This window comes from Fundulus heteroclitus, chromosome 20, assembly GCF_011125445.2.
Source record: "Fundulus heteroclitus isolate FHET01 chromosome 20, MU-UCD_Fhet_4.1, whole genome shotgun sequence".
Lineage (NCBI taxonomy): Eukaryota > Metazoa > Chordata > Actinopteri > Cyprinodontiformes > Fundulidae > Fundulus > Fundulus heteroclitus.
Window position 1 is genome coordinate 22,720,307 of NC_046380.1, and position 20,732 is coordinate 22,741,038.

Sequence of the window (20,732 nt, forward strand, 5' to 3'; positions counted from 1 at the left end):
CAAGGTGATAAAAGACAAATAAAAATAGTACAGATTAAAAAGAAAATCTAAAATAGATAAAAATAGAAAACAGAAGATACAGTTTACTACGAGTAGGAGAGTAAACAAGTGTGTCTTTAACTTAACTTTAAAAACACCAACAGAGCCTGCTTGAGGTTAGTCCACAGGAAAGGGGCTTGAAAAGAGAAGGCACGCTCGGCAGCAGTTTTTCTAGGGATTTGTAGTTTCTATCGTTTAGAACCAGGATATCTGGGCCGTGAGGTTTCTTTTGTGGCGACCATGCATGATTTAATTAATCTACACATGGCGTTTTGTAGCAAAATGTAGTTTTGTGACTCCAGTAAATAGTATCCATCACTTTGGATTATTTTTGATTCATTCAGGATATTCTAATTTATCTATTTACAAGTTAGTTGGCCCAAACATGGATCTGCAACAATTTTATTTCCTCGCTAACGGACTAAATGTGATGTTTAAATAAAACAACAATCTGTAAAACTTTGAGTTTTAGAGGTAGGGTCAGCGATTTTTCAATCCCATTTTGAATAACTGCGTATGCGCAAAACCGTCTTACTTTGCTCTTCCTCTCTTCAGAGGGATTGCGTGAAAAAAAAATCTCCTTTATCCACTCTGGTCTCATTTCTTTCTACCGAAGCCTTCCTTTTCTTCTCGTAAAAACAAACACGGTTTGCTTTTTGCGATTCTCAGCCATGTTCAAAGTCTACAGTGAGAGCAGCGTTGCTACAATGAACGGCTAACACCGAAGCTAACCGCTAAGCTAACTGGATACTTAAACACTAGAAGTGTGGATGTGCACCCAGTAAGCAGAAACTAATAAGGAACAAGCACACACAGAGAATGTTTTTTTTTTTATCTCCTTTTTGTGAATACATAATGTATTAACTACTTTCAGGATGTAAGGATGACTTTACCCAGTATAACAAAAAGTGTTTCTGAACAGGATTACCAACTACCGCTTTAAGAGTACAAAATGGATTTATAAACAGCTTAGAAAACGACACCAGTATGAGACGAAGACCACAAAATAACAAGGCTGCAAGCTGATTTTCTTGTATATTTTTATCTCTATTTTAATTTTTTTATTGTTGTTGTTTTTTAAGTTTTGAATTATTAGCGTGTTAGAGTGTGTAAAGCACTTTGGCCATTTTTAAATGCAATATAGATATAGTTGCATTGAGTTGAATTAAGCTGAAACGGAACCGGCATGTTTTCATGATTTGATCGAATAAACAAATAATGAACACACCCACACATACAAAAAAGAACACAGAGAAGCATTTGGCCCCTTATTGTTTTTGGATGTGATACTTACACTGGGTTTAGTATCTGGTACATTGACCTCTTGCTGGATCAGCATCGTACAAGTATAAGTTACGGCGTTAAATAGTGACGGTATCCAGTGACAGAGTAGCCCTGCTATATTCAGATATAATGAGAGCTAAGCTGACAAGATCTATAGTCAGAATAACAGCAGATGATTGGTGAGGGACAATGAGAGTCATAGCTATAATTTCTCTTTCAATATGTACCTATTGCATTTTATCATGACTTTATTATGATAAAAGTTGTCCTGGTCGACTAAATAACCTGATTATTAAGGATGCTTTTTTTTGTGAATATTTGTCCTGTTTATCTCACAGGAATGTTGCTTCTGACATTGAGATTAGTGTTGTTGGGCTATGTCGTTAGCAGTAATGCCATATGTTTGAAGCCGGGAGGGAACAGTGGTTTAGAGTTTCTCCCCACTTTGATTTTTACCTTCTACATATTTATTTGAATGGTGGCTGTGACATCCTGTTTTTTTGGGGGGTTTTTTTTGTGGTCTCGTTGGTTATTATTATTATTATTCTTTACTGCTATGCTGCTTATGTTGAATTTTATTTGTTTTGATTTGTCTATAAACTAAAAGATGTCCTGCGATAAGTATATATTTGGGAATATAAAACTTAAGAGAGTAACTTTCTAATTCTATTCTTTCTCTGAATTTGGAATTACTTTAGTCCCAAATATTACAGTGAGAATCTTCTGTGTTTTTTTTTTATCAGGACTTGTCTTTTAAGTCTCATAATTGAAAAGGTGTGAAACACAACATTCTTTAATTTACAGAAAACATACATTTTTGACTCGTTTATCATTATTCGGACAATAATTTATAAAGTGTGTTACTGTTGGCCCTTGTATAGTTTTTAACGCTGTGTCCTATACACACTTTGAAGAGTCTAATTGCCTTAAAGGGGCTCAGTAGATAAAGCATAGCTGGTATAAGTTAAGACGAAATCACTTGAGAGAAGAAAGAAGCAGCCTCTCTGGGGCGTCATGTGACGAAAAGAGGAAACACGGGAGGAAGTTTGTAAACTAGCTGATCTCCATGTGAACGTGATTGCACGTGAAGCCTCGTGTGCTCACTCATGTAATCCCTCAGATTTTCTAAAGAATAGTCATACCTCAGGACAAGCTTCACAGAGGTGCCCTGTGAAAACGGCAGCTATTTTAGATGATGGCAAACCTCCGCTGGAAAACAAACAGCAGTGGAACAGAGTCACCAGCTTAAATAAATAACATATACTGCAGTTTTATGTGCAGTTTTGGAGTCGTGGCATAATTCAAGCCTTGTGCTCATGAACAGGAGGTGGGAGGAGGAGGAGGAGAAGTGGGAGTGGCTATCTATCCCAGCACCCCCCCTCACTCCTCCATTTAACAGCACAATAGAGCAATGATGCAGCCCACCCCACTCCTTCCTCCCCCTTTTTTTTTTTTTTTTTTTATTTTTTTTTTTTGCCACGTGGTATGCACCAACCCAGTATTTAAATCCGGGAGCTTGGAGGCTGTGCCGTTCATGCACTGAGAGCCGGTGCAGTCCAGGAAGCAGCTGTGTCACAGAATCAAGGGGAACAGAGAGGAGGAGGGAGCTGGGACCTGCCTCAGCAGCGCTCAGAAGGAGGCGACAGTTACAGCAGGAGGAAGCAGCAGGAAAGACAAAAGGAGGAGAGCTTTGTGATCCCGCTGTCAGATCAGCGTTGTGTCTCCAGAGAGTGTACGTCCCTCTGTTTGCTGTCATTCTCTCTCTGTCTCTCTGTCTCTCTCTTCCACTGTACCAGCGGGGGGAGGGTAAACCGGCCGTCCCAGGCCTAGTTGCATGTCCCAGCATCCCGCAAGAGCTCAAAACAAGGCCACTGCGATCGTAACGGAGACTGTGAGTGCAGCACAAGACAGGCATATAAAGGTACTGTAGCATACAATCAACAATCATAAACAGTACCTTCTTCTTCTTTTTTTATACAGTGAAGCGTTTGTTGTTGTGGATCTGATGTTAGCAGGAGTTTTAGCAGTTCACTGTGAGGTACGGATACTTGTCACTTTTAGAAATACTGCACAGGCGAGCCTGTAGTGACAGACGAGGGTCCAGAAAGAGTTGCTGCGTGCTGGAATGAGATGACAGCGTTAAGAACCCAGGGAGAAAAACTATAGCAATACCGCGGTGAAAGGACTAAGACAATAGATCTTCTTTAAGGGAAAGCCTTAGAGGATTGATTTGTTTCCATACCACTGATCTTTAAAGTGCAGTTTGTGAATATTTGGTGCATATAATCATTGTTGTTGTTTAAGTGCTACAGCCAAATGGAAAATCCCCGAGTGAAACCGTAGGAGTAATTGAACAATTAAAACGAGTTCTTCAGGACTATGCACCAAAACAGAAAGGCAGGCTGCAGCGGCATGCCTGCAGCTGTAGCTGCAACTGAAAGTTGCATTTTCATCGTGCCAGCCTGTAGGAAACGCTGCGTCCACCTGAATTCGCTGACCTTCCTCCTGCTTCTGATGGCGCTGTGTTAATGAGCTGCCATCTGTCTCGTGTGTTGCTTTATCTGATCTAAACAAAGCAAGGTCCAAATTGGATGATCAGGTCCTAATTTTCCTTTTTGTTTGTTTTGAAATATTTCTCCCATGACCAGACTTTAATAAATTTGTAATAAGGCAAAGAGATAAAATCGTGCTGTAGCAGTTTGGAAAGTTAATCTAATCGTTCTGGCAGTTTGTTTTCATCCGAACGATGAAAACTGATGCTGTGTTTTAAGAGGTGGTTGCAAAGTAGAGCTTTATTCTCAGCGGTTGTTGCTAAGAAACACCTGAAGCATGTGTCCTCATTCTGCCTCTCAGAGGAAAAAAAGTCTGTAAAGACTTAGAAAACTTTTATTCGCGTCTCCATCACCAACGGCAGGCAGTAAATCAAAACTGATTAGCTTGGGACTCAGAGTTTTTTTTTTTTCCTCGTCCCGTTCATAGGCACTGCTGATCTGGACAGCCTTTATTTAATTAGTTTCTCTTTGGGATTGTTCTCACCAGTTTACACATAAATTGATCAAACGTCTTGAGTTTGCTTGTGTAAACAACACATATATAAGAAACACAACCAGTTGTTTGCTATACCGACACGTTGTATAATTTCTTTACTAATTTTTGTTGGACTAAGATTGATTTTTTATTTTTCTTTAAAGAAATACTAACCACAAAGATTAGTAAAGAAATCTCCAAAGGGTACAGCATTCCAGTTATTTCTGTGTTGTCACAGTTAATTGTTGTTAATAAGCATAAAAATAGCATATTCAAACTGAAATACTTTAGCATCACAAAGAACTGACATGTTTGTAATTTGTTGCATTGCAATGTCTTGTTTTTTTATTGGTTTTCAGTTCTTCACAACAAGCAGGTTAAAAACAGAAGTAGCATAGATATTCTACGTTATATTTATATATACAGTGAAGATCCATTCATATCTCTGGCACATTTAGATCTGAATTATTTCCATTAAGCGACAAATCTTTTTTTTTTTCTGATTTGTAATTGAGACAGATGTCACTCAAAAGAAAATTTAATAAAATTAAATATCAGTTTTGAAAAAAGTGCATGTTGAAAATTAATTATACTCATCATCATCATCATCATCATCATCATCATCATCATCATCATCATAATTGTATTATGCTTTATATTATCAAGATCTCAATGTTCTTTTAAGTGATTTTTAAAACTGATTGAAATCAAAACACAAGTTAAAATTGTAGCCAACTATACAGGATTAAATTGCTATACTTGTCACATCCTTGTTGCAATTGCTGACCAATTTCTTTAGCGTTTTTCCACATGTATTTTGACTATATTTCTTTCATGTTGACCTCTAAGTCTTTGAGATTGGAAGGCCTCTTTGCCATCACCCTAATCATCAGCTCCCTCCACTCATAATAATGCTTGGCCACTTCAGAGCGATAATTTTGCATCCAGCCTGAGAATACATGCTGGTAAAGTCAAAGCATTACATTATACGCAAGTCTGTTTAAATTAAGAATAACGATGCGTTTACATTTATATATATATAATGTACATATATCTACTATAATATCAAATAATGTAATAGTAAGTAATACTTTGTTACATGTCCAATTAGTCTGAAAACAAATATACTTATCAGTATAATTCAAGTATGTTTAGTTATTTGATTGCTTAATGTCAGCTGTTTTGGAATGGTTAATACACCTTTTTGTGTATTATTAAAACATTATTTCCATTTACTTTATTACTTTTGTGGTATTTTTATTCTTTACTACCATAAAAGTGAGGTATGCTGCAATTTGGATCAGGATTAATTACATGATCTTTATATTTATACAACATATATAGAGGCATTTAAGTTATGCATAGAAAATACAAGCACTCAGCGAGAATTGATGATGTTGCAGGTTTTTGAAGGACGGACCCATTTATCAGTGCAATATTTTAACCATTTCCTCAATTAAGTGCCGAAGGATGGGGAGGGTTAACCCTGGAGGAAGGGGTTCGGCTATCGACTTAACATTTAATTACCTCCGTTTATTTCTGTATGTAATAATCAATGCAGTTAATCAGGTGCTTTGTCAGAAAGCTATTTACAAGAAGCAGCGATTGCATTGTAACCTAGCAATTACAGTGTTTTATGTTTCAAGAAATTCCCCAGTTTTCATCCCTCATTTGTGAACCGAGCTGCACAGGCTCTGAGGAGTGTTTGGAGAACAAGTTCAGGGAGTTAATACACATGCAAATGCCGCAAAGCAAGTCTGCATCCGGTCAAACCTGGTCATTGTTTCCGTGAAAGCACTGCAGAGGACTGCTAAATGTTGATCAGAAACAGAGTCTGAAAAAGATAAAACTGAAGGAATCTTGTCCACCTGAAACAAAAACATTGTGAGCTGAGCATTTTTTCCTCTCTAAAACATGCCTTAACCATTACCACAGCTAACTATTTAAGATGGACCAGTGTTAAGATTTACTATTACTTCTTTCCTTTATAGTATTCTGGCGTTCTGTTAGCTGTGACATCATCCATGAGAGGCAGATCATCCACTTTTACCATATAACATAGAAAGGATTCCTGGATCAATGGCTGGTTCTGTGCTTTTTGTCTCTGCTCTGTCTTCTCTAACCCCCAGTCGGTCGAGGCAGATGACCGTTCATACTGAGCCCGGTTCTGCTGGAGGTTTTCCTTCCTGTTAAAGGGCAGTTTTTCTTTCCACTGTCGCTTCATGCATGCTCAGTATGAGGGATTGCTGCAAAGCCATCAACAATGCAGACGACTGTCCCATGTAGCTCTACGCTCTTTCATGAGTAGTGAATGCCGCTTGTCAAGACTTGATGCAACCTGCTGGGTTTCCTTAGATAGGAAACTTTTTGACCGATCTGTATAATCTGATTGAATTTGACTTTGTAAAGTGCCTTGAGATGACATGTGTTGTGAATTGCCGCCATATGAGTATAATTGAATTATACTAAAGTCTTTCACTTTAACTTTTTCATTGATACATAAATAAAACCCCAGCAAATCTCAGGTGCAGGGTCAGATTACATTTCCTAATACCCAGAGGTAGATTTGCTTTACTGCGAGACAAGATAAAAATGATGCCTACTTTACATGCATGCACTGTTAAATTAAAAAATAAAATAAAATAAATAACACAAAGCAGACCCAGAAAATAGATATTTTTAAAAAGTACTTGGAGTATGTCTGGACACCTCTAAACTTACAGAAAATGTAAAGAAATTGATTATATTTTACATTTTACCAATTGCAAGATATCAAAAAATAGCTAAAAAAAAACAAGCCCAAATTTTTGGATAATGTCTCTAAAACAATTTGAAACTACTAGTATGCTACCCTTGTATTTAATTTCATATTTTTCTATCTGACTTCACAATAGATTTAAAGATGTGAAATCACAATTTTGCATTGTTTTAAGTTTGCAATTGATCCCAATGTTAATATAAAATTGTTCTAAGTGCTTTAAGTTATGTTTTTGGAGGGTTCTGAATGTATAGTATTTTTTGCATCTCCGGAGAAAAAGGATTGAACTGGTCCTTGTAGAGCTGAACCAGCCTCATGGAAACTTAATGAGCATGTAGGCGGTGTGCAGAGTCTCAGGAATGTGACACAAGGATAGACATCTCTGTCAATGTTACCTGCTTGTATAAGAGATGAGCTCAGGGTTTGGTCACAATGATGAATGGTTTTGTGGTATTTCATTCTAAAATAAGCAGACGCTCACAGTAAACATCACACTCAAAGCAAAACAGGATGCTGGGGAATGTGGCTGGGAGGCACTGTGGGGCTGTGCAGAGAGTCACAGAAATGCAACTAAATAGCAAAATGTAACATTAGTATGGAAGGTGCTGTATTGATACAAAACTCTGACACACTGGTATTAAAAATTCTGCAGAGATGTCTTTGATTATCTAATATATTCTCTGTTTTTTTTTCAATATCCTTAAATCCAACCGATGAGGATTTCCTTAAGTTTTAAATTTTGTACAAACTCTTTAGACTAGACGTTTTCTGTATATCAATGTTAAGAAGGTTTGTAATGGATACATTAATTGGAATCCTAAAATAAACATTTGTTTTATTAGCTGTTTTATGTTTTCGAAATTTTGAGGAAATTACATGAAAACTATGCTGGTTTCACTTGTTAATAGAGTTCACTTTGAAGTTTTTATTTCTACGTCAAAAGTGTACATATTATCTAAAACATCGCCGTGACATATTTTACTGTGCAGTCCTGGAAATCCGAATAGGATTTGTCTGAATAATTGATTATTTAGATGTGTAAACATTACAGTATTTGTTAAAATAAAATCCCAAAATCTTTTTTTGCTTTATGGGCTTTTAAAATACCCATAATATCCATCCATCCATCCATCCATCTCCATTTTCTGTCACGCTTATCCCTGTTGGGGTTGCAAGGGATGCTGGTTCCTATCTGTAAATGGGCGAGAGGCGGGGTACACCCTTGACAGGTCGGCTGTCTGTCGCAGGGCAACACAGAGACAAACAGGACAAACAACCATTCACGCACACACTCACTCACACCTAAGGAGGGCTTAGAGAGGCCAATTAACCTAACAGTCATGTTCTTGGACTGTGGGAGGAAGCCGGAGGGAGGACATGTTACCCATAATATATTAATACTTATTGTGTACTTTCCTTGGATTTCTATAATGTTTAACGAAACGCTGATTTACATATCCCTCTAAATCAGGGGTGTCCAGCTCCAGTCCTCGAGAGCCGGTGTCCTGCAACCTTTAGATGTGTCCCTGGTCTGACACACCTCAGTCAAATAATCAGTTAATTAGCAGGACTCTGAAGAACCTGACAGCATACTGAGGAGCTAATTGTGCTATTTGATTCAGGTGTGTGTGGGGCCAGGGAAACCTCTAAAAGTTTCAGGACACCGGCTCTCGAGGACTGGAGCTGAACACCCCTGCTCTATATGCACTCCTTTCTGCGCATCTGGTTCTGTAGCACACATAATATTGAGCTGCCATTGATTTATATATTTTTTTATAAACTTAGAAACCCATACACACTGCTCATAGCTTTCACTAATATAGACAGAATCTAGGCCAGGGCTACTAAAATGTTGCACAAACAATAGCATTATTCCATCTCACATTATCCCATGCAGATGCTCTGTCTGCACCGATGAAGATTCACTCCCCTTGGCAGGCTGAATGTTTGAAGTGGCTCCAACAGCAAGGCAACCTGACTATTTTGGATTAATTCAGCTAACAATTATTTGTTCCCTTGGGGCACTCAGACTGTTTATAGAACACTGACCTTTCCTCCCCAGATGATCAGACAAGTATTAAGTATGAAAAAACAAAAAAAGTAGATGAGAGAAAAACTAACATGCCTTGTCTTAACCCTATAGTACATTATTAATTTGACCCCCCTCATCCCAATACACATGAACTATTCCAAAATCGGGGCACAACATAAAAGATGTACGCTCCATAGATGTGAAACTAGTAGTTTATTAAAAAGCGCTTTACTTCTTCACATTTAGACCGAGTAACCATTTTTAGATATGTCTATATACACGGGGTTTAAAAATGCATGGCGTCAGCCTTTGGTTTTCTCTACCATACTCTATGTTGGCATTGAAACTCAACATTGATATTATTATGTCCCGTCTGCATGGAATATTAAAATGCTGTGCCGTATTAATATACCGTGGACAATGGAAATGCCCTCTGCCCACTCCTAACGCCACCACTTTACTGGCAGACAGCAGATGGTAGAGACTAATTGTCGCTGCCCAGGCGCGGCACCAATAACAGCTCCAATTATGGAGAAGCAAGAGAACACCACTTCAAAACCCAGAGACTTAAGCAAATTACCCTGTTTGCCCTTTTAACTGTGGTCCGCCTGCCTTTTTGAAATGCATGGCTGTGTTCAAAAACTACACAGCTAACAGTGTGCCCACGTGTTACTCTCCTTTAGGTTTAATTTAGTTTGAAGTGTAGATTGAAAATTTTCAGGCTTGTCTATCCATGTGTCAGAAAGTACATGTGGGTAAAAGTGATGAACTGTCAAGTAACTGGGAATGTTTTTAGCCAAACACTGAGAGCGCTTTCCTTGGGCTCTCATTTGTAACCATTTTCAGCTGCACGGACCGTTTTATTTAACAACCCACTGCTTTGACTTTAAGGATATAAACATTTTAAATGTGTTATTTTAATCGCCACGTGAGACTAATCTGCGGTGTATGAGCCATACAGGACTCTGCGGAAATAACTTTTCTCCACTCAAAACGTGACACGCTGTAATCTGTGGAAAACCAAACTGCAATTTCTCTCTATTTATACTTTTGGAAGTTTACATTTGTCTGGTTTCATTTATTTAGCTAAACGCCTCTGCTGTCAACAACCTAAAATACCTGCAAACTGTATAACTATTCAACGCAGTTGTGGAAATGAATCAGAAAGAGTTCAGCTGCATTTTGCAAACATAAATAAAATGTATCTAAATACTTCTCTCAACCTCTGCTAATTTAAAGTACTTGTCATATGCTTATCATCTTACATACTCTTGTTTTAAATGTATTGTATATAATGCTTTTATATACCATAAATAAATAAGAACCACACAAGGATTTGGATAACTGGAAAGCTTGCTTTGCAGAAATGAGCAGACGGTGGTCATTTTTTGGCCGCTCAGCAATTTGAGTTGTAAGTTTCAAATGTATTTCTGTATTTCTTCATAATCTGAAAGCAAGATTATGATACAATCTTTAATGAGAGGAAACTAAAAATATGTTCTTTTGACCTAGCATCTTACATATAATTTAGTGTAATTAATTAGCAGATAGTCTTTCAAATCGACGTTAAAATGCTTTAACTTTTTTTGAATAGTGATACTTTTTTTTTTTTTTAGATTATGGTGGATGCATTTTAAAAACTTCACTTTTACACCACAGATGATAAAATGCTAAAGCTATATATTTTTAAAACTTTTTTTTTTTTTTTTTATGTTTTGGCTCTTTCTGTGTATTCTTTCAGACCTCTGTGCTGTGTCTGGACCCAAGACCCTCAAGCCCCAGAGATCCCTCCCAGGGACGCCGGTTTCGCTTTCGCAGCTTCCAGTCGACCTGCGAACATCCATGGAGGAAAAGTACAAAGAGCTTGCTGAGGTGAGAACTAAAATAAAACCAAAACAAAAACATCAAGATTTTAGCGCTATTTTAAATAACTCAGTTATGTATTTTAAAAACAGCAGGTTCAGTTTATATTAATTTGTAAGTAGATACTTTTTACCATCTATTTTAAAAATTGTGCTTATAAAATAAAATTAATCTACGGTGTTAAAAGAACAGTGAGAGTACAGCACCTTTGCAATAATTTTACAAAGTCTAAATCTAAAACTTCATTGTATTTTATTGGGATTTTAGCTCATAGACCAACACAAGAAAGTGGAAACCCAAACTACATTTACAGCCTCTAGTCTTTTGGGGTATGTCTCCACCATATATGCATATTTTGAAACGTTTTCTCATTCTTGTTTTCAAAACTGCTCCAGCTCAGATTGGATGAAAAATATCTGTTCATTTTTAAGCCTCGTGGTAGATTCCCATGCTGAGGTCTGAACTCTGAATGGGCCATTTTTAACACATGGGTCCGGTTTGATCTAAACCCTTTTGTTGCACCTCTGGCTGTGTGTTTAGCGTTGATTTTCTGTTGGAAGGTTAAACGCTGTCCCGTTCTCAAGTCTTTTGCAGTTTCTAACAGGTTTCCCCTTTTTAGCTTCACCCAGCTTCCCTCTCTGAGTAGCTTTCTTGTCGTTGCTGCAGAAAAACAACCCATACCCGCCGCATAATAAGGAACATGGGAACAGTGTATTCCCGTAGCTTTGTGCATGCGGGCCAAATAAGTGAACTTTGGTCCTCTCTGACCAGCATATCTGCAAACTGGCACCTTATATGGCTCTGTTTTAATAATGCTTTCTTCTTGCCACTCTAGCATTAAGGTCAGCCTGTGGATTTCCTGTCAGCTGAATTTCCTGTTTGTGTGTTTTACGTGTTTGATTTAAGGGTATCTGAGAAAAGAGGGGAAAATACAATTGTTCTCTCCACTTTTCACAGTTTCTTAGTAAAAGCCACGTATAATTTTCCTTACCCATCACAATTATTGGTCTATCCTTTTAAAATATCCACAAAATACACTAAAGTGTGTGATTGCTCATGACAGTAGTATTAATCTGTAAATGTAACAGATGGCACAGTGTTTGTTTAAGCCGTGCTATCTTTCATATGCCCCTGAGTGCTTTAATATTTACGTGGTCTCCGGGTTTATGACGGCGTAAATTTTATAACCTCCTATGTTGGAACCAGGAGCTGTACTCGCGCAGCATGGCGGAGAGCGAGATGCGAAGTGCTCCCTACGAGTTTCCGGAGGACAGCCCTATCGAGCAGCTGGAGGAACGACGGCACCGTCTGGAGAGGCAAATCAGTCAGGACATTAAGTGAGGAAATGCAAACAAGCTCCACACACACAACGTCAGCTAGGTCTACTGTTTACAGGACCTCAGACAGTCAGCTGCCCCCTCTTCCTCTGCCTTGCTCTCAGACAGTGTTGCTTTCACCTGTGCACACATGTTCGTCAACTTCCAATGTGCTAGTTTTGTGGGCTGACTAATCCCAGCAACCTGTCACTGATGTAGCCAGCTTTTGATACCTGTTCTAGTGGTACATCTTGTACTTTACGAACTCCTGGAAGGAGGTGGGTTCTGTCTCAGGTGCCGGGGGAAAATGCTAACTGCACTACTAAGCCAATCATCGGGGTGGAAGAAGGGTTATCTGACATGTCCCTGTTTACCAATCAGGGTTTTCCATCACTAACTAGTGTTAAATTATTATTTCAGGGTTCCCACGGGTCCTTGAAATCCTTGAAAGTTTGTGAATCTGAAAAAATTAATTCAAGGCCCTTGAAAGTTCTTGAAAACAGCCAAAAAAAACACCTTGTCCTTGAAAGTCCTTGAATTTTTTTGTGGGGTTGAAAGTTCACACGGATGACGACTCGTCATTATTTTACTACCACACGATCTTTTAAAATTACGTTGATTCCACAGACTTTTAATTTGCAACAGTACGTTCGCTCTTCTTCGTTAGTTGGTAGGCTACGGTTTAGGCCTACGTGCGTCCAATAGGTTACATTCACGCAGCGTTGCCAACTCAGCGACTTTGTCGCTATATTTAGCGACTTTTCAGAGTCAAAGTCAAAAACTAGCTTAATCAAAGATGAAAGTAAGTGAAACAAATTGATATAATTCTGAACATCTCAATGCTGCACTTTTTTCCATAAAATTCCATGAAACGGTAGCCTAATGTACATCTTATATGTAATGTAGTATGGCATAGCCATGTACTGTGGATATAAATGTAGGCTATGAATATGATCAATATCAATGTAGGCTATAAATTAAGTCCACTTTCTTGCATTGCTTCTGACCCAACAACTTCTATGCCGTTTAGTCTTTTATTGAATTTGCATTGTATTAAAATATGATAACCTATTCAGCGGTCACAGTAGGTAAATGCAGCCACGTGTGGTCCTTGAATTTGAGGAAATTGGTCCTGAAAAGTCATTGAAAGGTCCTTGAATTTGATGTTCACCAAGGTGTGGGAACCCTGTTATTTTTTTTATTGATATGAATGTGTATCTGTGCAATTGAGAGCGAGGTTGCTTGTTGGTGTGGGCGCCTGGGCTTGTTTTCAGTGTTTCTCCCCTTTGTTTGCTTAATTTCTTCTCACTGCCTCTGATGCCCATCTGCCCCTGCCTTGCCCACACTGTCCTGCGCCTCTGCGTATCACCGCAAGGCTTGAGCCAGAGATCTTACTGCGTGCCAAACAGGACTTCATGAAAATCGACAGTGCTGCAGACCTTGAGTGAGTGAGCTTTGCCTCAGTATGCATGTTTTTTTTGGGGGGTTTTATTTAAAGATTACGTCTGTGTTGTGACTGTATTAATCTGTTTGTCTCACTTCTCATAATCAGAAATCTGCATACTAACTGCTATATTTCCCAGTTACTAAACTCTCACATTTTTATCAATATTATTTAAATACTCTCCTATGATGTGATATTTTGTAAAACCTACTGAGGACATTGGCAGCCTATGGAGTTGGACTACATCTTCCCTCTGCTGGTGATTTGATAGATATACAGATGGGACATGATGCTAGACTGGAATAGATCACCTTTTATGCTTAATTACCTGCATTTTAATAAAAACTAAAACACCTCTGAAACTCAAGCCTTTTTTAATGGACACAAACATTAAAAAAGACAAAAGACTAGTTTCTGTAAGACTACAAATGTGTAGCTTTAGTTTAGTACTAAATATATAAAAGACAACAGTAACTTTTATTTAGCTTTTATCATAAAGCTGGTATAGTTATCAATATATTTTATGAAAAATATATTAAATAACAAAGTCCAGTTAGTATTAAAAAAGAAAACCCATTTCTCATATATTCTGCCTCCCACCTTCTTTTTGCCATACGTTTAACTCCTCCTGGCCAGTAGGTGGCACACTTGCGCTCACCTGCTCACATTCCAACTTTCAACTGTGCTGTTTGCCAGCCGGCTGCCAGGTCTGGTAGCATTAGCATAATGGTTAGCATTAGCAAACATTTAACTTACCTGTCCAGAAGGAAAGCAGCAACCTCCCCTTGCTTCCTTAAGTCGGCACTGATGCTCAAAAACTTGACCGATGTTCACCCTGGTTTAGCTTCTTTATTAAGCTGCTTGAATCTGAAAAAAAACTTCAACCTACTGTTCCTACTGGTGCAGAATCCTTTCATGTCAACGTTGGCATCATAACCAGAAGTAAATATTTATATAAAGGACAGGACCCGTTAAAAATGATAAAACAATATACATTTTTTATACTATGTCTTTATTTTCCATTAAGATTAATACTTTTATGCTGCACCACTCTAGACGTTCTGTGGATGTATTATTTTTGAAAAATTAATAATTTTGATGATATAGTTGTAGCTATAACCTTTAGTTAGCATGCAAACAAGCTTTGCAGAGCTTCCACTGTGGTGTCAAGCACCAGGTTTTAATTATTGCCTCCTACTGTTAAGAAGTATGAATACTATATTATATAATATGCCTGCCCCAGGTTATGTGAATCCTCGGTCCTCACTTAACCTTCTGTCCCTTCAGCTCACCCCACATGTTTTCTATAGCCTTCAGGTCAAGGGAATGAGACGCAGGTTTTCCGTCTGTGTCCTGCTGGAAGACCCATGTGCAGCGTTAATGATATAATGAATTTTAACAGTGTTTCCATGGCTTTTTTGAAGAGAAACAGACCGGCAGCATCATGGATCCTCCACCATACAGTACTACACATTGGGCATTAGGTTATTTTCCACATAGTCCTCCTTTGTTTTATGTCAACAAATAAGGTCTAAATAAAATTACAAATACTTCAGTTAGATGTATTTTATTGAAGTGATCGGTGATAATTGTTGCATAATTAGTTTTGTTAAAAATAAATAAAAGATTTTTTTTTTTTTTTACTTGCTGAATAAATGTACTTTACTTCAAAGATGGATTTTTCAAAATAATGTAGCATGGGGTTACTACCACACTACCAGTAGTAGCATGTCCGTAATTACTAATGTAATAGTAGTAACTACTACTATGTAACTACTAAGTTACTGCTATTACAGCAGTAGTATACATTTTTAAGGAATGTTACACTTTTATCCCAAATCTACCTAATCCTTGTGATCACATTGAAAGGTGTTTTTTTATTTTAATTATATTAGTTTCAGATTTCATCACATTTTACATGGGAATGTAAAAATACTTCATACCTAATATATTTGTCCTTATATCCTCACTAAAGATTGCATCCAGAAAACTAAGTTATTACTCATCATCACATACCTCCAATGTCCAGGGCTTCATCCTGGCCCTTATCGCATACTTTATCTGTCTCATTCTGCTCTGCTCCAATAAGCACAGCCATGACCACCAAAAAGGCACAACACTAAACCACAAGAGGGATCAAGTGAACACATCTTTTTAATTTTTATTGCACAGTACGTTTTTTATGAAACAAGGCTGTTGTTTTTCCTGAAGCTGTAGCTTTGGAAAGTGGAGAAAAGCAACTTTCTGAAGTGAAAACATTCGACGGATGACTGGGTGAGAAGGTCCCCAGACAACAGGATTCATTGCTTCTGGTATGCAGTAGTTAGTAAGTGCCAAAAATCGCCCAAAGAAGGACAGCGTGAGTGAAAGCTCCCCCAGGAGGTTAAATCCTGTGTTGCTGCGTAGCTCCAGCCTGTTTCTGGTCCATTTCATTACAGAAAGCATCTGGTGTTCAGAGTGCTGGATCATACATCAATGTGAGAGAAAATGTGATTTTGATCAACCATGTTTCGATTTGTGTTAAGTGAACAGACATGTTTTTGTGTATTGATTAGTTTAAGAAAAGAAGGGAGCTGAATGAAATAAGAAGAAAGAGCTGCCAAAGGGATCTGTCAGGCTTGGATCTGGGTTCAAAATCTTGAATTCTGGGAGTTGAAAACTTTATCCGTGACCACAGGCACTCACTCATGCATCTCAACCTTATTCCCTCAGGCCTGGTCCTTTTTCAGAAGAATAAAACATCTTGCCACTCTGCATAAGATATTTAGAAATAATCACGTGCCTTCTCTAGAAAAAACCTCTCCGTTTTTAAATAGACCCCATCCCACCACTCACAGGACTACAGCCATCAGCTGCAGGGACATCCCCATAAGAAAAGGCTTAATGGCTCGGCTGATCAGATGTTTTTGTGCCACAAGAAGAGCCTAAAACGTATCAAGAAGGGGGTTTTAGAGTTGTGCTGATTTTTGCCAGACTTCACAGTCTCTGTCAGGCCTAAAAGCTAATAATTACCATCTTTCAAAACAAATGACAAAGAATGTTGCAGGGGTACAAAAGTTAAATTTTTTTGTTAATACAAAAAACTTCATAAAGACCAATGCTTTGAATCACTAAAACCTTGTTAGAGGAGTTTTCTACTTATCCCAAATCATTAAAGTTACTTTTTCAACGTACACATGTAAAATAGTTGGGTTATACCGCTGCACAGTATTTAAAAAGAATGCCATGGAGAGATTATTGATAATTATTGCAATATCAGCTGCAACAAATGCACATTTTCCTCATTTTCAGCACTCTGTGTAACCCTTGAGCACCTTGGACACTAATCTGTGACAGGTGTGGGCATCGACTGCAGTGGAAATCCATCCAACAGGTTGAAAATCTGATTATGACAATTGGGATAGATCACCCGACAAAATTTTGCCTTGCAAAGGATCTTTTGCAATAGTTATATTGCTCACATTGATATGATTGTTATAATAAGGATTTATTTGCAGCTCTTGCAAAATTTACCGGGAATAGACTTTCACTAGCTGCGTTCCCGAAGTTTTTTTAATGCGCATTGTAAAGTATTGCATTAGAAAAGGTTGGAGTAAACAGCAAAATTCGATTGGATTTCGCAAAAAAGTTTTTACGCTCGCTTGAGGTGGTTCTTCACTTTTTACAAAAAATGCCCTAAAGAGGAGATGGAAATGCAAATGGTTGGAACTAATCTCTGGACCTGCTTTTTACACTGCAAAAACTGAACTAAAAATAAGTAAAATGCTCTTAAAATTTGTGTATTTTTCCTTGATTTGAGCAGATAAATAATATGATTTGCCAATAGAATAAGATTTTTGCACTTAAAATAGGAACAACTCATCTCCATCATCTTACTTCAAGTGCAGTATATCTAATTATCTTATTTTAGGGGTCAAAGTACTCATTCCATTGGCAGATAATACTATTTACCTGCTCAAATCTAGGACATAAACACAAATTTTAAGAAAACTTTACTTATTTTTAGACCCGTTTTTGCAGTGTACTTTCTGACCCTGGATTCCCCTCCTCTGCGATTACCTCACATGACTGATCAGCTGTTTCTGCTGCCGGCTCGAAAACAAATCTGGGAGCAACGACAGCTGCTTGTGGACCGAATGTAGAGACTCGAGCTTTTCTTAGTTTAATCGGTGGAGAAAAAAAATCAGCACATTCATTAAAGCCTCGCTCCATTACTGATCTGTGGTCTGTGCTAGTTAGCAACATCTACTTCCTGTTTATTACAGCCAGCGTCAACGTATGACGACGTTACACTGTGCGTCTTCTAGTTAATTCGCTACAAACCAGTAAATGAAAACACGTCTGATGCAGATTTTCTTTTTAGCGATATTGTAAAAGTTCGCTCAAACTTCACATGAGAATTGGATGGAAACATGGCTACTGAAAATTTCCTCAAATATAGCAGAAACCAGGAAAACCTTTCTTAAAGACAACACTCTTCCCTAACAACTAACATAAACATAACTACTGAACTAAAATGAAAGTTATATTCTTTTATCCATCTTAACTCCCTCTGTTTTTTGTCTCTATGCTATCTTTTACCCTTGTTTATGTTAAGCCGTGCTCTTTGTGACCATGTCAGGTTAATGAGGGAGAAAAGTGTATACGAGGTCGACATGGGCTTTAAGGAGCGGCAGATGCCGCTGGAAAGGGAATACCAGCGGGTCTCAATATCCGGAGAAGAAAAATGTGGGGTGAGAAGCTCAGCTGACAAGATTGTATAAAGCAATCAATGCTCACGCAAAAGCAAAAAATGTATTCATATTTGTTTTTTTTTTTTTTTGTTTGATTGGTTTCCAGGTGCCGTTCACCGACCTGGTGGATGCAGCCAAATGTGTGGTGAAGGCGTTGATCATCCGGGAGAAATACATCTACCGCTCCATGCAGACATTTTGTAAGACCACAGCTCACGCCCTGCAGGACATTGGGACGAGCTCTCCGGATCTGCGCATTTATGAGGACACAGCAGAAACCCCTGTAGATGCAGGTACGGTACGCACACATCCACTTCCAGCAATACATATTTATGTGGTTTATATTGCTTAACTATTTATTTAAAAGCCACTTTCGACCATTTGTCACCTATTTGGTCTTCCAGTCTACAAATGTGTTGAACTTTTTAATGAAATATTAGTGGGAGCCGTGTGTTAATAGAAAGGTGAAGTTTGTTTTTTGACATTCAACACATAGATACTTTTCTAGCCATATACTCCATTCACTCTTGAATCTCTTCTCTCCTAGATGCTCCTGTTCACCCACCCGTCTCAGAGACACACCCCTACGACAATCAGGATCCCAAGAATATGCCACCAGACACAGGATATGGTTGTAAAATGGTTGATGGAGTCATACATGTCTTCAACAAGAAAACAAACATGGACAAGTATGCATTTAAATCTGCACTGAGAGTTATGATAGTTGCTGAAGTCAGGATTTATTTTTACCGGGCTGGGAAAAAAGTTTACGGCCCCCTTATGGGTTTCCTCTGTTTTTGCTTATTGGTTAAGCAAACAACAGACCTTTGGTCAAATCAGCCAAATGACTCCTAAAACCAATGTTTGATTTGACCAGATCATTCATCATCTTGTTTTTTTTTTAATTATAAGCAGGAAACCCACATATAAATGAAGATCATTTGTTTTACTAATTCAAAAGTTCACATCCATGGTCATGTTTTTTTTTTTTTTTTTTTTTTTACAAACAATAAAGATATTACAGATCTCATACTGTACCTTAGATAATCAGTTTTTAGTGTATCAAAATCCTGTCCAGATTTGACAAATTTCAATGTTTTAGGCTTTGAAATATATAAAAAAAGGGCTGCTTTTCACTTTATGCTAACATTCATTTCCCAGTTAAGAAATAAAAACGTGTTTGTTGGGTTAAAACAAACATGTAATTTTTACTAGGAAAAAAATACATTTTATCCCAACAAACACCTTTTTATGTGTTAACTGGAAATTAAACTGTAACATAAAGTGATCAACTGCCCTGGTTCACTTTTGTGACTGTAGAGCTGCAACGTAGCCCTTTACTATACTGCTGAATTGGAGTCTAACACCTGAATTTCCTCTATGTGGGAAAGTTATCTACGTTTCTTTCTGTTGTTGCAATATGTGTGTTAGATACAGATCAACCAAAGCAATACAAAGGTTTTGAGCTCAAATTTCCAGAATGGTCCAAAAATGACCTGAAAATGTTTGAATCTGCAAATGAAGGAAATTGAAAATGAGAAATTTGCAGGTATGTATGAATTTCAAACATAGGTAAGGAGTAATAGTAATGTGAATGTTGTTTTACTCGTTTAGAAGCACAGAACTCGACCTGCCGTATCCGGACCTGAAGGAGTACTTGGCAGATACAAATGTAATGATGTCCCTCATTATCAACGGTCCAGTGTGAGTTTTTTATTTTAATGGATGCAGTCAAAAGCGTGATTTACAGTTTTTGTTTTTGTATAGTTCTAAATGAACCTGTTTCTTCTGTTTGCTGCTGCCAGGAAATCTTTTTGCTACCGCCGCCTGCAGTACCTGAGCTCCAAATTTCAGATGCACATCCTTCTGAACGAGCTGAAGGAACTGGCTGCTCAAAAGAGGGTTCCTCACAGAGACTTCTACAACATCAGAAAGGCAAGAGCTTCTCTAGCATTGACCTAAATTAGAGATGCAAACCAATTTACACCTGCATGGAGTTGAGTAGGTGATCACAACATCCCTGTAAGCCAGGCCAACGATGACCCTAGCGACCAGTTTTTGTTTAATTTGCTTGTTATCTAAGCCATAACAACGCCTTTTTTGGGCAATAATATAAAGCTTGGAACTCCACACTACTCCAGACATTTGAATTGAGAAAGCTTTCTGGATGGGAAGCAAAACATTTTCAATCTTCGGAAAAAAGTCCAGTTGTTGGGTTTTTTAACTTTTTTTTTTT

At 37.9% G+C, this 20,732-nt stretch overlaps 1 protein-coding gene across 7 annotated transcripts in view; it reads left to right on the forward strand.

Annotated features, from left to right (window-relative positions):
• LOC105927134 (AMP deaminase 2) overlaps nucleotides 1-20,732 on the forward strand; it is a 39,012-nt gene that overhangs the window by 10,194 nt on the left and 8,086 nt on the right. For 4 of the 7 annotated variants that reach the window (XM_036151267.1, XM_036151266.1, XM_036151269.1 and 1 more), the window contains 8 exons: nucleotides 10,882-11,012; nucleotides 12,210-12,340; nucleotides 13,695-13,763; nucleotides 18,385-18,496; nucleotides 18,603-18,789; nucleotides 19,044-19,185; nucleotides 20,111-20,200; nucleotides 20,302-20,431. In XM_036151267.1, the coding sequence (XP_036007160.1) occupies nucleotides 10,882-11,012; nucleotides 12,210-12,340; nucleotides 13,695-13,763; nucleotides 18,385-18,496; nucleotides 18,603-18,789; nucleotides 19,044-19,185; nucleotides 20,111-20,200; nucleotides 20,302-20,431 (992 nt within the window). Of the gene's footprint in view, nucleotides 1-2,837; nucleotides 3,245-10,881; nucleotides 11,013-12,209; nucleotides 12,341-13,694; nucleotides 13,764-18,384; nucleotides 18,497-18,602; nucleotides 18,790-19,043; nucleotides 19,186-20,110; nucleotides 20,201-20,301; nucleotides 20,432-20,732 lie in introns of those variants that run through there. The other 3 variants (XM_036151270.1, XM_036151268.1, XM_036151265.1) reach the window with 3 other exon arrangements.